Below are 13,227 nucleotides of genomic sequence, written 5' to 3'. Positions count from 1 at the left end.
ACAACCTTTAGACGTTAGTCTCGTTTGGCAATCTAAATCAGCGTTTGCGTTTGAATTTATGCATGTTGGGTCCTTTTTCGTCACATTTAGAATAACAATTTAGCTAAAAACATGCGGTTTGATAATTACTTCAACTGATTGAAAAAATTTCTTTTAATTTTTTTTTCTATTAATGAAGAATGTCACAATCACTGAAATTTCTTTTATAGAAGTAGGAATTTACATTTTAAGTTTTGGATGTCATATTGTTGGGATGTAAACTAAAGAATAAGTTTTTTTTAAGTAAGCTAAAAAACTAATCATTGGTCGTAAACTTCATACGTACATGAGTTTGTTACGTCGCGTCGTCGCGTTATCAAGCTAATTCTATATTGCCCCTGTAAATTTACTTTTTCTCCATATGTTTTTACTGGTATATTTCCACTGTTTGGTGATTACAATTTAATTGATTCAACTCGGGCCAAAAAGGAATTAAGTTCCCATTTATATTTAGAGAAGCCCATATAGACAAAAAAAAGCCCATGATACAGCATATATCACACCACTGTATAAATATTTCCTTCAGTTCTCTACGAAGCCCAAAATGATTCAGAAAATGGCGAAAATGTGTTTCTCCTTAAGCCAGTTCACCGTTGAATCCGATCCAAAGTTTAAAATCAAAATCCGACTTCTTTATTTTTTTGTTAATGATTTAGTCGGATCTAAATCCGATTTCACTCGGATTACAGGTCAACACTTCAACATATCAACCAAAATTGAGTACAAAATATCTATTGCCTTCTAACCTTGGTAAGTTCATAATTACTTCGATATCAAAAAATAACCTAAATATAGTAGTATTATACAGATATAGGAGATTGATTTAATCAGGTCAAAAATCCAGCCTATCTTAAATCCTAATATCCCATTGACCAGAGAATTGATAATTTACCGAAATAAACAACTCTCTAATTAACAGAAAAGCTTATCATCTATCTAAAATCAAGCCTATCTCTATAATCCTGTCTTTTCCTGAATATCATTTTCATCTATAAAAGGTCCTAATAACGATTGAGTTTATACAACAAAACTGCAGAATCATGAGGAACCTCCCGATTTTCGTTGTTCTTTTCATGGCCATCTTCATTGTTTCAGGTACAAAAAAAAAATCTCAAAAGAATAATATATTACTTTTAGTTCTACATGTATGTTACAAATTGTGATTTTTCTTCTATTATTTTTGTTTTGTTTGAGGTGCGAGAGAGATGAGAAAGAATCAGGAGAAAAAATTTTGTCCCATATTCTGGCCAATGGTTCCATGCGATGCTAAAAAATGCGAGACAATGTGTTTTGAATATTACGGTCCACCTGTTTCTGCTTACTGTGATCAACCTGGATCCTCTAACGCTGCATGCGTCTGTCGTCTTACAGACTGTTAATGATGATGCAAAAGGTATTTTGGTTTATTAATATGGCAATTTGTGTGTATTTATTATGAACCCAAGAATAAGTCATTTAACGACCGTTACTTTGTTTTAAGAATGCAACTAGATTTTAACACCGTGCGTTCACATGGGAATGTTTTATTTTTTATTTCTAATATAAGTTATATTTATATTTTTTGTTTAGATATAAATTATTTTTGTTATTTATTTTTTTAAATCAAAAAATTATTATCATATTTTAATTTTAAACAGTAAATTTTGTATATTAGTAGAATAAGAGTATACATTAATTAAGTATACATTGATCTAATGTTAATTATAAACTTTGTTATTATGTGAATTTAGATTTACACATAAACAATCTATCTATCTATGAATTTGCTAATACATCCATTTAGTTGTCTTAAATCACTTTTAATATCTTACATGTTTTGACAAACTAACCCGTATAAGACTATAATTTATAATTGTATAACCCTATAAATATTTACTAATATGGAATATTTGGACCAATTGATTATGAAAAAATATAATAAGATATTTATTTACTATTTGTGCTATTAAAAAAAATGTATATATATATAAACGGGCTAACCTGTTAGTTTAATTGTCTCAAATCATCTTAATATCTTACATGTTTTAATAAATTAACTCATGGACCTTATATATATATATATATAACTCTAATCAGTTCGATCATATTATTGTATAATATAAATATTTATTAATCTCAAATATTTGATATTTTAGACCGATTGTTTATGATAAAATACGATAGAATATTTATTTACTATGCATTTTTATAAAAATATTATTTAAATTTAAAATTTTAAATTAAATCTTTTCTGTATTTAAGAAATTTTAAAGTATTAAAATTATTAAAATTATTATCTAAATTTTCGTAATCAAATTTAATTATAACTTTTTTTAATTTTTTGAATTTAAGTTAAATTGAATACAAATTTTGTAACTAAATTTAATTAAATTTCTAATAATTTGAAATTTAAATTAAAGATGACCTAGATTTTAGGAAATCTAAAAATATCTAAATTAATAATTAATTTTCGGAAATTAAAAATAAAAATAAAATAAAATATTATAAAAAAAACTTTGGAAGTGTTTGAATGCAAGCACTAAATTTGTTTCTGTTTTAATAAAATAGATGTATAAACGCGTTCTAAATGGTAATCTGATTCTCAAAAGAAATGTAAAAGAAGAATCGTGAAAGGTTTGTTTTAATTATAATCTTTAATTTTGTTATATAAAGTGTGATTAGTTTTTTAAAAAAAAAATACACAACAAGTTTAAACATTAGAAAGCAGGAGAGCATGCTAGTAATTTTTTAATTGTGATTACCATTAAAACGATTCTACAAAAGCGTTCCAATAACCCAGCACAATGAAACGCGAGTACATAAGTAATTTAGCCAAATGTGGTAACATGATAACACCGATGACCGAACAATTGTCATGTTTCGCCTTTTTTAAGGGGGTGACGACAGAACGATGTCGTTTATCTGAGCGTACACCGCATCCACGAAACGTTGCGTTTCGATGAGAGGCTTCTCCAAGGCTTCCTTCAGCTCCCGTAGGCTCGAGCAATACGCTTCCTATATGTTAATAAATTTATACGTATTAATATTTTTATTTTTAACTCAAATAGGCGAAAACTTAGGAAATATGCAAAAAATGATAAAAAAAGACATGTGAAAATGTTGCCCGCTGTCGTGAAATAAAATTTGACGGAAATTACAAATTTCTTTTCGTTGAAAAAAGAGAAATAAAAAAGGAGAAAGAAGAACCATGAATTGATCAAGTTCTGTAGAGGTAGCTTCCGTGGAAGGATCAGAGTGGAGAGAGAGTTTGGCTAGGGCATCATGAGGATCATCTGCCGTGTTCAGAATCTCCGGTGAGTCAAAGTCGCCGGAACACACCTAGTCGTGGTGGGGTGTTTAAATACATATACAGTATAAGAGATTAGTTAAAGTATATACAACAATTAAATCATTTTAATGTGAGAGAGAGAGAGAGAGAGAGAGAGAGAAAGAGAGAGAGAGAGAGAGAGAGAGAGAGAGAGAGAGAGAGAGAGAGAGAGAGAGAGAGAGAGAGAGAGAGAGAGGACCTTTAGACAACTGAGATGTGAGCGAAGCAGAAGCCCATACAAAGGGTGGCTTGAGATTCTCTTCTTGAGAATCTCTTCCTCTTCTTCTTCTTCTTCTTTTATATTCTGATTAACCTCCTGATTCATGCTTTCTATTAAACTGTTCTCATCTTTCTTCACCTCCATATTTCACTAGTCTATCACACAAGCTCTACAAGTACATATATATATATATATTAAATTAATAATCTATATAACATGTCTCGTTATATAGAAATATATAGTCTAGAGAGTATAGAGACATGTAATCCAAGTGTGAATCTAGGGTTTTAAGATTACTTTTTGGTCTTTTTGTCAGTCTTTGCAACTCCTGTTACTGTTACATATATTTATTGTACATGCGTATATGAATCATATGTTAACATTAGTTGGTCACACTATGGTCGACCTGTCACATATCAGATTATTAAGCTGTTATTAGTATTCAGATAAATATAAACCAAAACATGTGATTATTATCTATTAAAAGATAAATTACTGAACAATTAGCTGTTACTTTAATATGTAAACAATCATATAATAAATGTGGTACAGAGTAAGTAATTAATTAAGGAGATAAAGGAAGAGAAAGAAAATAAGAGAGGAGTGGAGGAACAGTGGAAGCAGAGAAGATTATGAAGAAAAGGGTGAAGCATTTTGTTATTGCTTACGAAAGCACTTTGAGTCAGACTGTCGATAAATAGAATTATGCACAAGTTTCATTGCTTCCATTTTTACCTTTTTTGTTTCCATCGTTTTTTTTCTCTTTAATATTTCAAATTGCCATGCTAATGAGTTCGGTTGATTGCAAATTCAATATAGAGAACAGGAATTTTTTTAAAAAAAGTTTAACATAATTTATCTATATATAGCTTGGTAAATCTTCAAGCCAATCGCTATTTTTTAGTCAATTACTGTTTGCTATAGTTAAGTTTATGTGATAAACATGAAAAAACACAACTATGGACACTTACAAGTTACAACTACTACATAATAATCTGAAATTTACAATAGTTTACACGGACATATACATTGGTAATTTTTTGTATACTACATAAAATAGAAAATGATTCAAACTAATGATAGAAGTGATAATACAGAGTTACATAATAAACAAATAATGGTTAAGTTGTCTCCATCTAGTAATCCGATGATCTAAAAGTGATTTGATTGGGTGAACTAGAGGGGTTGTTCTTAATTACATACTAATAAGATGTTATACATTTGTGTAATCTTCAATTTTGGAGGAGAGTGAGCAACGAAGCTGAAAAAAAAAAGAGAGAATCAGAAGAGTGAACAGTGAGAAGATCATAAATAGGAATAGAACTGTTGCATCAATGGGACAGTTCCATTTTTGATGAGTTATGGATTTGCCAGTTTTGGAGCCCCAAACCCTATTATTGATCTCTGGATAACGACCTTTCGTACTATCCACTTTCTTCTTTTCTAAAAGATAAAAATAAATAATTTGAACTATGCATTTTTCGAGTTAACCTAAACGAAAGAAATAAGGGAAATTACCCTCTTTTTCCTACTTTTCCTCATCTCCCACAAGTGCCACATCCATACAATCTTACGTTACCTCATTTATTGCTCTCTTGATTAATCTGAAAACTGTGACAAAAAAACAAATTAAGCCGACAACTAAAATTTACAATCTTACTTCATTAATATATTTTCAACTTTTGTTAAAGAGCGCGTTTTGATCGAAAACAAAATTGTTAAGAGCGCGTCTTCTTTTCGTTTTTCTTTTTCAGGAGCGTTAATTCATTTATGATTATTATTATTTTTGGAGAAAATCGTTTCTTGATGTAGGCAATCACAATCTCCAATTCTCTCCATGCAAAATGCAAAATGCTTCAACCTTTGACCTCAAAAAAAAATTATTAAAAGGGTTGTTGATTTTTTTCATTGGCCATAGAATAACAACACAAATTATTAAACTGAAAATGATACAAACTAGTATTATATTATTTTAAATTTGGTGTGGGTTCAATTGTTAATCAAATGCAAATTGTTAATCAACTCGTGTATGTCTTTTTTTCGTTTTCCATTTTAGATGTCAAAAATCTCTAAGTATTTTAAACTGCGGTTCAACTTTCAAGTTGATTAACTTTATTTGGGTTGAACTCAAGTGTTAACTCCAATTACCGACAAGGCGACAACTAATGCGTTTGATTCTTTTTTAATTGAGAAAACAAAAAAAAAAAACTTCAGTCAACGTTTGGGACAATTTCTCCTTGTCACCGTCCCAAGTCGAACTCTATATGTTTCATTATTTTGTGGCGTGGAAGTTTTTTGGGTCTTTGCCCGCTAGTTTAGAATAATAACGAATGACACCCTTCAGTTTTTATACATTACCCCTCGCATCTCCAATTCTTTACACATACTTAATCACTGCGTTCTATAATTCCATATCTAACATTGATTACCTGAATTACCCCAAAAAAGACAAGATGAGATATAATTTATTACAGCGTGACGGCGCAGCAGAAAATTTCACCACCTGAGTCTCTTGCTTCTTGTTGAAAGCAGCGGCATAAACTTCATCAGTTTTCTCTTGGCAGACCTCATCAACTTCTGACAGTCTAAGTACTCTGCAACGACTCGATCATACCAGCACACAGGACAGTGAAAGTTCCCTTCTTCATCTACGCTAACCGCACAATTCAAGCATTCCTTGTGAACCTTTGATACACACTCGCTTCTGCTACATATCAATAGTGTTCCTTCTTTTCCACATTTCCAGCATACATTCTCGGGTCTTGTTCGTGAGCTCGAAGGAAGAACGTTTGTGTAAGTGTTTGTATTCTTCTTGGCCAAGGCTGGACCTATAACCATATCTAACTCATCATCATCGCTCCCACTGATTATACAGGTTCCATCTTCTGTACATTTTACATGTGCATCCTCAGGCCATCTTCTTGAGCTTGGAGGCTCACCAGTAGTATTACACTTGCTAATGGGTTCACGGGCTGTGTCTTGATCATTCTCTGTATCTTCATCGATCACAATTACTTCATCTTTTTCGTTAGTGTGCATTGGCTCATCTTCATCGTTAATGAAAATGACTTTATCATTCTCCTTTACGTTTTGTTCCAAACCAATATGCACTTGTTGCTCATCTATCGGCTCTTCCTCGGACGTATCCATATGCACTGATCTATCATCTCTAAAAACGGGATTATTTGCTTCCAGGGAAGGAGCTGCACTTGTCTGATTCTCCATTAAACTCACATCTCTCAGCTACATAATCCAAAGAGAGAAGAATTGCGCATCGCTGTTTCAGTCACATGATTGGGCATCCTTTTAAAGAAAAGCAAGAAACAAAGGAAAAGAGAGTGATGAGGAATCTTTACCTTCTCAAGTGCACATTGTGGCAAACACATGTTCTTGTGAGCAATAAATGGAAGAACATTGAATCTGGACAGCTCCGGCATGCCTGCTCGCAGTTCTGATACTGGAATCTAACATTTGAGAACAAAAGACAAAAATTATAAACCCCATTCAACTTAATTCTACTGCTTCTAGTCAAGTTATTTACATTTTTCTCATACCTCTTTCAGAATTGCTCTGAGAACATCAGCGTTGCTCAAAGATAAATCAAACTCAACTCTTGGCTCTGAAGTAGAAGCAACACCAACGCTCGTAGCATCATCATTCTTGCTTGGATCAAACATGAACTCCAAAATTCTAAGAGACAGGAGTTCATTAATCCTCCTCCCATAGTCATTTGAGTATTGATAGCCCATGTTCATCAAATCTGAAGCAAAGATAGACTTCCCGTAAACACATGCTCTCAACATATACAACAACCATAAGCTGGGTTCCAGATCGAGTTACCAAGTATGCAGCGTATATCCTTGACGAATTTGGCTACATATTCCATACACCATAACCATTCAGCTATTTGTGGGGGTCGAGATGAATATTCATTCATCAGTTCCTCAAGGCTCAAATCAGAAGCTCCAGAGCCACCATGATCATCCATCAAGAGCTGCGTTTTTCAAGAAAATATAGAGTCACGAAACCCATAACCCTTTTCTCCTTAAACTCTCAATTCCAAGTTCCAATATCACAATTCGACCAATTCGTACTGAAGACGAGCCTAGAGCTACAATAACTAATCAAAAACTAGCAATGCCGTAAACTAGATCAGCAATACTGATTCAAGAACACTATCAGGTACACTAAACGAAAGAGAAATGTAAGTATTTGGCCTAAAAAAGAGCGAATCATCAATAAGCTCAAAGAAATGACGACTACGAAATCCAGAAACCTAAGATTTTGGGCGCAGCATTTCAAATATAGAGCAGAAGAACCAAAACCCAGAAACAAAAGAGACACGTTAGTCACCGATATCTGTTGAATCGTAAATCTCCCGCCTCGAATTTTAAAATTTAGAAACTTTCGAGCTCGTCGACCTCTTCGCCGGTCACCATGTCGAGTCGATTAGATGAAGGCGAGAGGGGAAATGTAGATTGGGCCGTAAAGGGCCTTCCTTGCTTTTTCTATAAATGATCTAAATAACATATTATTTCATAAAGGCCTGGGCCGTTAATTGAAGTCCATTTTCCATGATAATATTTTCTTAATGAACAAACAACGAAAGACGCGTCGCGAAAGCGGCGTTCACACAGACGCTACACGTAAATTAGATGATTCCTATACTAATAATAGTATATTTGTACTTTTGTAGGTTTACTCGAAAGTCTGAAATTAATTAACAGAATATTTATGAATTACGAACTTATATTCAATACTAATTGACTGCAATAATTATAAATTATAATGATTTATTATGACTTTTGTATATTTTTGAGCTAAAACGTTTTATACTTGAGACTTTAACAAATCCATTCGATATGAGGATGAAACTGTACATCATCCTGGAAATATGATTACAAGGCAATAATGGTTTTTTTAGTAAGGATCATTAGACAGAAACATAAAGGGTGCAGATATTTATGGTTACACTTCGATCCAAAAACAAAAATTATGGTTTGTTTATTGTTTGTATCCTCACTTCGAAAAAAAAAAAATGCTACAAATACTCGATACACAAACCAAATACAATGATTATAGAGTAGAGGTAAATAATATAATTTCAATGTGGTTATTTTTGTTGTTGTCTTTATACCGACATAATAATATGAATCCTTATGCGTGTACGCGATTTATTACTAGTCACATCAGCTAAATGGTGTGTGTGAAAACATAAGTGAATTAGAAGAATGAGAGGCAACTTCCTCTGTTTTTCTTCTGTAGATGATTTAATTACGCATTGAAAGGGACGTTGGACATCGCTATCCAAATTCATAAATCAGTCAAACAAGTTTTGAAGTAGAGTCATGTTCATATTACATTCAGTTTTAACACTGGTATTGCGATTTCGGAACGGGTTAATTGACCGTGCGGACTACTTCCATCGAACTATCTTTAATATATTGAGGATTGTGATAAATGATTATTGCGTTTAAGTACATTTTACCACTTATCATTACAAAATGGAATTGTCAAATCTCACACATGGAGCTTGAATAAACGAAATACAGAATAAAACAAAACCAAAGGGAAAACAAAATAGAGAAGAAAGCTTATTTGGTTATGTGAAGCTCATGTACACATCTATTACTAATTGAAGCTAAATCGATATCGGTTTGACCTGTTATAGGTCTTTTGAAACTCTTTAAATCTTTTCCTTGTTCTTGAGACGCAAGTTAAACAGTCAAAAGTCAAAAATTTACTTTTTTCTTTTATGGATATATAACAATAAAACAATTTAATCCGGAACTGTTTATCTACATGATTTCCAAAAAGCTAGTTCCTTAATTTAAATGCATAACAGTCATTAAAACCGCATCGTATCATCGATACTGATATGCAACATCAACCACATTAACTATTTCATTTAGAAATTTAGTATAGACTTTCTAAGTCTTCTTCCCATGATTTAGTAATCATGACCAAATAAATAAGACCAAATTTGAAAAATATAATAACTTTACTAATCAGGTTTTTCTGATAATATCTACCATTAAAATTAGTATAATGTATACCAATATCAGTCTACGTGTTTCTCCCAAGACTTCGTAAACGATGCTGTTACTCGTCGTTTTCATACTTTAATCAAAGGATCACGTTCTTTTTCTTCTTCTATTCAAGATTATATATATACATACATCAATATATAATTAAGTTTTGATTAGCCAACATTACAAGCTATCAAACATTTAACTAATTTTCTCTATCTATATATATATGCCTTTCCTACAAAGACTCGCAGCTTTACTATATTAGAGGAAACAGATATGAACAGAGGCGGCGCCGGCGGAGATGTGGTGGAAACGGCGGTTAAGAGTCTTGGCAAAGGCTTCGATTTAACGGCGGACTTCCGGTTAAAATACTGCAAAGAAGGCGACGGCGCCGCCGGAGAAGACAGATTGGTCGTCCTCGACGAAACTCAAAACAGAGAATTACATGTTCCTGGTTTCGGAGCTTTTAAGAATGTCTCCACCGATATCAACTGCGACAAAGGAGAACGCACTCGATTCCGTTCCGACATTCTCGATTTCAACAAGGTCCTCCATTTAAATAGTTTCTTCCTTGATATAACCCACACTTTGAAAATCATAGATGTTTACATGTGTGTGTGTGTGTGTGTGTGTGTGTGTGTGATGTTTCGGAATCAGATGTCGGAATATTTTAATCAGAGATCTTCGGTGACCGGAAAAATACCGTCGGGAAATTTCAACGCGACATTCGGGTTTCAAAGCGGGTCATGGGCAACTGACGCCGCAAACGTTAAATCTTTAGGTCTCGACGCTTCTATTGTAACGCTTTTTAATCTCCATATCCACAACCCGAATCGTTTGCGTCTCACTGATCGCGTTCGAAACGCCGTTCCGTCGTCCTGGGACCCACAATTACTGGCCAGGTATTGTTACTGTTTTTTATTTTATTCTTCTGAATTTTGATGGATCACTTGTGTGTGGCATTACATTACGAGCATAAACATATCATCAAAATTTCCAAATTAGCCGATTCTTTGGGTTGAATTCTGATAGAACAGTTGGGACATTTTTGACTAATTCTATGTCATCAATTAATGTGGAAGATATCTGTTTTTCTGTAATATTTTCATTCAAATAATAAATTCAAATTGTCAACGTTTCCAACTAAGATCGTACCGAAAAATCAGGAAAGAACTTGATTTTCTTGTGATACTTTTTTAATTGATTGAAGATAAAAAAAAACTAACTTTGAATAACTATAAACTGAAGAACTGAATGTTATTTGCTTTGAACCAATAATGTAAACTTCAACGACCAACTTGATTTTATATAATTTGTCTTGGTCATACGTAATATTTGTCAGTATTATCGTAATAATTACAAATTTAATTTTTAAAAAGGACAGGTTTATAGAGAGGTATGGGACACACGTAATAATTGGGGTGAGCGTAGGAGGCCAAGACGTGGTGGTTGTGAGACAAGACAACTCTTCCGATCTCGACACCGACCTCCTCCGCCACCATCTCTACGATCTCGGCGACCAATTATTCACCGGCTCTTGTCTTCTCTCTTCTCGCCGGCCCAATAAGGCCAATCAACACTATCTGGCCAAGGTCGGCCCAATTTTTAAGTTACATAAATCAACATAGCACAAATACATTTCTTTTGTGTTCATTCATTCATTATTGGAGTTTGACATTGCAGTTCCCGGAGGCTTTCAATGTCTTTGATGACAAGCAAACGGTTGCTTTCAATAATTTTTCGATAAACTCCAAAGATGTAAGTAAGTTTCATATAGAATCTAAATAACCACTTTGTATAATGACAATGTTCATCACTAGAAAAAGCAATTCACCTTTCAGGGAATAACGGTTATATGCGCCAAAAGAGGAGGCGAGGGAAGAGCTAAAAGCCATAGCGAATGGCTGATAACAGTCCCGGAAAAGCCCGACGCAATCAATTTCAGCTTTATCCCGATCACATCGCTCCTTAAAGACGTCCCTGGCTCTGGTCTTCTCTCTCACGCCATGTCGCTCTACCTCAGATGTAAGTAACTATTGAAGGGATTGTTTGTTACTAGTTCGGTAATATGATTGATAGGGGTAATATGGTAATTTGAAAACAGACAAGCCGCCGATAATGGACCTACAGTATTTTTTGGACTTCTCTGGGCCTAGAGCGTGGGCCCCGATCCATAACGACCTTCCATTTGGCGCGGCGCCAAATATGCCTTCGGCGTATCCGGCTCTTCACATCAACTTCATGGGTCCCAAACTGTATATTAATACCACTCCTGTACGTATTTATAACGCACCTCTAATTCTTCACTTACGTATTTAACAAGATCACTATACTAATTATACATGTAAAAAGGAGTTCTAGTTTAACTAATGGTTGCAGTATATTTCTTTTTTCTTTTTCCGGGGTAGGTGACTAGCGAGAAGAACCCAGTCACCGGAATACGCTTGTTCCTTGAAGGCAAGAAATGCAATAGGTATAGTCTACCAAAGCAAATATCAAATTGACATTATTTCCTTGAAAGAATAAATTAGCTATAAAATATCATCAAATAAAATAGTAGTAGATCTGATCAGTGCTTAACAATGTATACATACTTGTTTCTTTAGCTTTATGTAAAATGAAATAATGTATGTATGGTCGTTCATCAGGCTGGCTATACACTTGCAACACCTAGAAAATACAAGGACTTCGGTTGGGGAAAAGATCACAGACAATCATAAATGGAGAGGCTCAGACGAAATCTCCGACAACAATCGTTACTTTGAACCTTTAAACGGCAAGAAATTCTCACACGTGTGTACAGCTCCAGTGAAGTACGACCCAAACTGGATCACAACAACAACAAGAAGCAAAAACTCCCAAAACGACGTCGCTTACATCGTCACCGGAGCACAGCTCGAAGTGAAAAAACACGGCTCAAAATCCGTTCTTCATCTCCGTCTCCGTTTCACCGGAGTCTCCGATCATTACGTCGTTCAGAAAGATTGGGTCCATGGACCAGGAACTTCCCAAAAATCTGGAATCTTCTCTTCCATGAGCTTACCGTTGACCAGTGGGAGTGTTCATCACAATATGGTCAACAACAAAGACAAAAACGAGGTCGTTTTGGACTCCGGTGTCTACCCCAAAGGACCTCCGGTGCCGACGAATAACAAGATTGGTAAATTCGTCGATCTCTCGCAGTTATGTCGAGGGCCTCAACATAGTCCTGGTCATTGGTTAGTCACTGGAGTTCGACTTTACTTGGACAAAGGCAAACTTTGCTTGCATGTCAAGTTTGCTCTGCTACATCGCCAACGTCTTCTTCCCTCTTCTTGATAGTATAATATATTTTTTTTTTCTTTTCCTCCGGAATTGCGAATTCAAAGGGTGTTTTCTTGATTTTGTAGTGTGTAGATAGATATATATATAGAGGCTTGTGTATGCGTGTTTGATGGGCATTGGCCCATTCCAGAGAAAACTGTTTATGTACATACACTATGTTGAGAGATTATTTGTAGTAATTTTTTTTTTCCTTGAAATTATAGATGTTGTATAGAAAATCCATATTCATTGACCGAATTTATTGATTTCGAGATAAAAAAAAATCGAGTAACGGGAATGAGTTTAGCTTCAGATTTGATTTAATT

The 13,227-nt window shown here is 34.0% G+C and overlaps 4 protein-coding genes across 5 annotated transcripts; 2 read left to right on the top strand and 2 right to left on the bottom strand.

The window, feature by feature from the left end:
• The first annotated feature begins 1,068 nt into the window (after positions 1-1,068).
• Positions 1,069-1,666, top strand: LOC18993389 (defensin-like protein 201). The gene is made up of 2 exons (XM_006416911.2): positions 1,069-1,134; positions 1,234-1,666. The coding sequence occupies exons 1-2, from the start codon at positions 1,080-1,082 to the stop codon at positions 1,416-1,418; spliced, it is 240 nt and encodes a 79-aa protein (XP_006416974.1). The 5' UTR covers positions 1,069-1,079; the 3' UTR covers positions 1,419-1,666.
• A 1,097-nt stretch (positions 1,667-2,763) lies between these two features.
• LOC18993388 (protein KNATM) lies at positions 2,764-3,794 on the bottom strand. The gene is made up of 3 exons (XM_006416910.2): positions 3,546-3,794; positions 3,226-3,357; positions 2,764-3,033 (listed from the first exon to the last, which is right to left on the bottom strand). Exons 1-3 carry the CDS (start codon positions 3,708-3,710, stop codon positions 2,908-2,910), a joined length of 423 nt encoding a protein of 140 aa, XP_006416973.1. The 5' UTR covers positions 3,711-3,794; the 3' UTR covers positions 2,764-2,907.
• Positions 3,795-5,966: 2,172 nt separating this feature from the next.
• Positions 5,967-7,989, bottom strand: LOC18993387. 2 transcript variants are annotated; one of them, XM_006416909.2, is made up of 5 exons: positions 7,920-7,989; positions 7,407-7,560; positions 7,121-7,326; positions 6,923-7,030; positions 5,967-6,809 (listed from the first exon to the last, which is right to left on the bottom strand). In XM_006416909.2, the coding sequence occupies exons 2-5, from the start codon at positions 7,552-7,554 to the stop codon at positions 6,063-6,065; spliced, it is 1,209 nt and encodes a 402-aa protein (XP_006416972.1). In that variant the 5' UTR covers positions 7,555-7,560; positions 7,920-7,989; the 3' UTR covers positions 5,967-6,062. The 2 variants fall into 2 exon arrangements, with proteins under 2 accessions (XP_006416972.1, XP_024008786.1); XM_024153018.1 differs by having other exon boundaries at positions 7,843-7,944.
• Positions 7,990-9,816: 1,827 nt separating this feature from the next.
• Positions 9,817-13,119, top strand: LOC18993386 (MACPF domain-containing protein At1g14780). Its single transcript, XM_006416908.2, has 8 exons — positions 9,817-10,144; positions 10,256-10,500; positions 10,983-11,190; positions 11,282-11,356; positions 11,440-11,623; positions 11,703-11,872; positions 12,007-12,071; positions 12,247-13,119. The coding sequence occupies exons 1-8, from the start codon at positions 9,875-9,877 to the stop codon at positions 12,914-12,916; spliced, it is 1,887 nt and encodes a 628-aa protein (XP_006416971.2). The 5' UTR covers positions 9,817-9,874; the 3' UTR covers positions 12,917-13,119.
• The last annotated feature ends 108 nt before the right edge of the window (positions 13,120-13,227 follow it).

The sequence above is a fragment of the Eutrema salsugineum genome, unplaced genomic scaffold (assembly GCF_000478725.1).
Source record: "Eutrema salsugineum unplaced genomic scaffold, Eutsalg1_0 scaffold_5, whole genome shotgun sequence".
NCBI lineage: Eukaryota > Viridiplantae > Streptophyta > Magnoliopsida > Brassicales > Brassicaceae > Eutrema > Eutrema salsugineum.
This window is presented reverse-complemented; position numbering and strand designations above follow the sequence as displayed.

Excerpts from the sequence above, each read along its gene's own strand:
- LOC18993389 (XM_006416911.2), top strand. The coding sequence starts at position 1,080 with ATGAGGAACCTCCCGATTTTCGTTGTTCTTTTCATGGCCATCTTCATT. Across the intron at positions 1,135-1,233 it reads GGCCATCTTCATTGTTTCAG|GTGCGAGAGAGATGAGAAAG; the intron begins GTACAAAAAAAA and ends GTTTTGTTTGAG.
- LOC18993388 (XM_006416910.2), bottom strand. The coding sequence starts at position 3,710 with ATGGAGGTGAAGAAAGATGAGAACAGTTTAATAGAAAGCATGAATCAG. Across the intron at positions 3,358-3,545 it reads CACATCTCAGTTGTCTAAAG|GTGTGTTCCGGCGACTTTGA; the intron begins GTCCTCTCTCTC and ends CACCACGACTAG. Across the intron at positions 3,034-3,225 it reads CAGAACTTGATCAATTCATG|GAAGCGTATTGCTCGAGCCT; the intron begins GTTCTTCTTTCT and ends ATTAACATATAG.
- LOC18993387 (XM_006416909.2), bottom strand. The coding sequence starts at position 7,554 with ATGGATGATCATGGTGGCTCTGGAGCTTCTGATTTGAGCCTTGAGGAA. Across the intron at positions 7,327-7,406 it reads GGATATACGCTGCATACTTG|ATTTGATGAACATGGGCTAT; the intron begins GTAACTCGATCT and ends TCTTTGCTTCAG. Across the intron at positions 7,031-7,120 it reads TCAGAGCAATTCTGAAAGAG|ATTCCAGTATCAGAACTGCG; the intron begins GTATGAGAAAAA and ends CTCAAATGTTAG.
- LOC18993386 (XM_006416908.2), top strand. The coding sequence starts at position 9,875 with ATGAACAGAGGCGGCGCCGGCGGAGATGTGGTGGAAACGGCGGTTAAG. Across the intron at positions 10,501-10,982 it reads GACCCACAATTACTGGCCAG|GTTTATAGAGAGGTATGGGA; the intron begins GTATTGTTACTG and ends TAAAAAGGACAG. Across the intron at positions 11,624-11,702 it reads CATGTCGCTCTACCTCAGAT|ACAAGCCGCCGATAATGGAC; the intron begins GTAAGTAACTAT and ends ATTTGAAAACAG.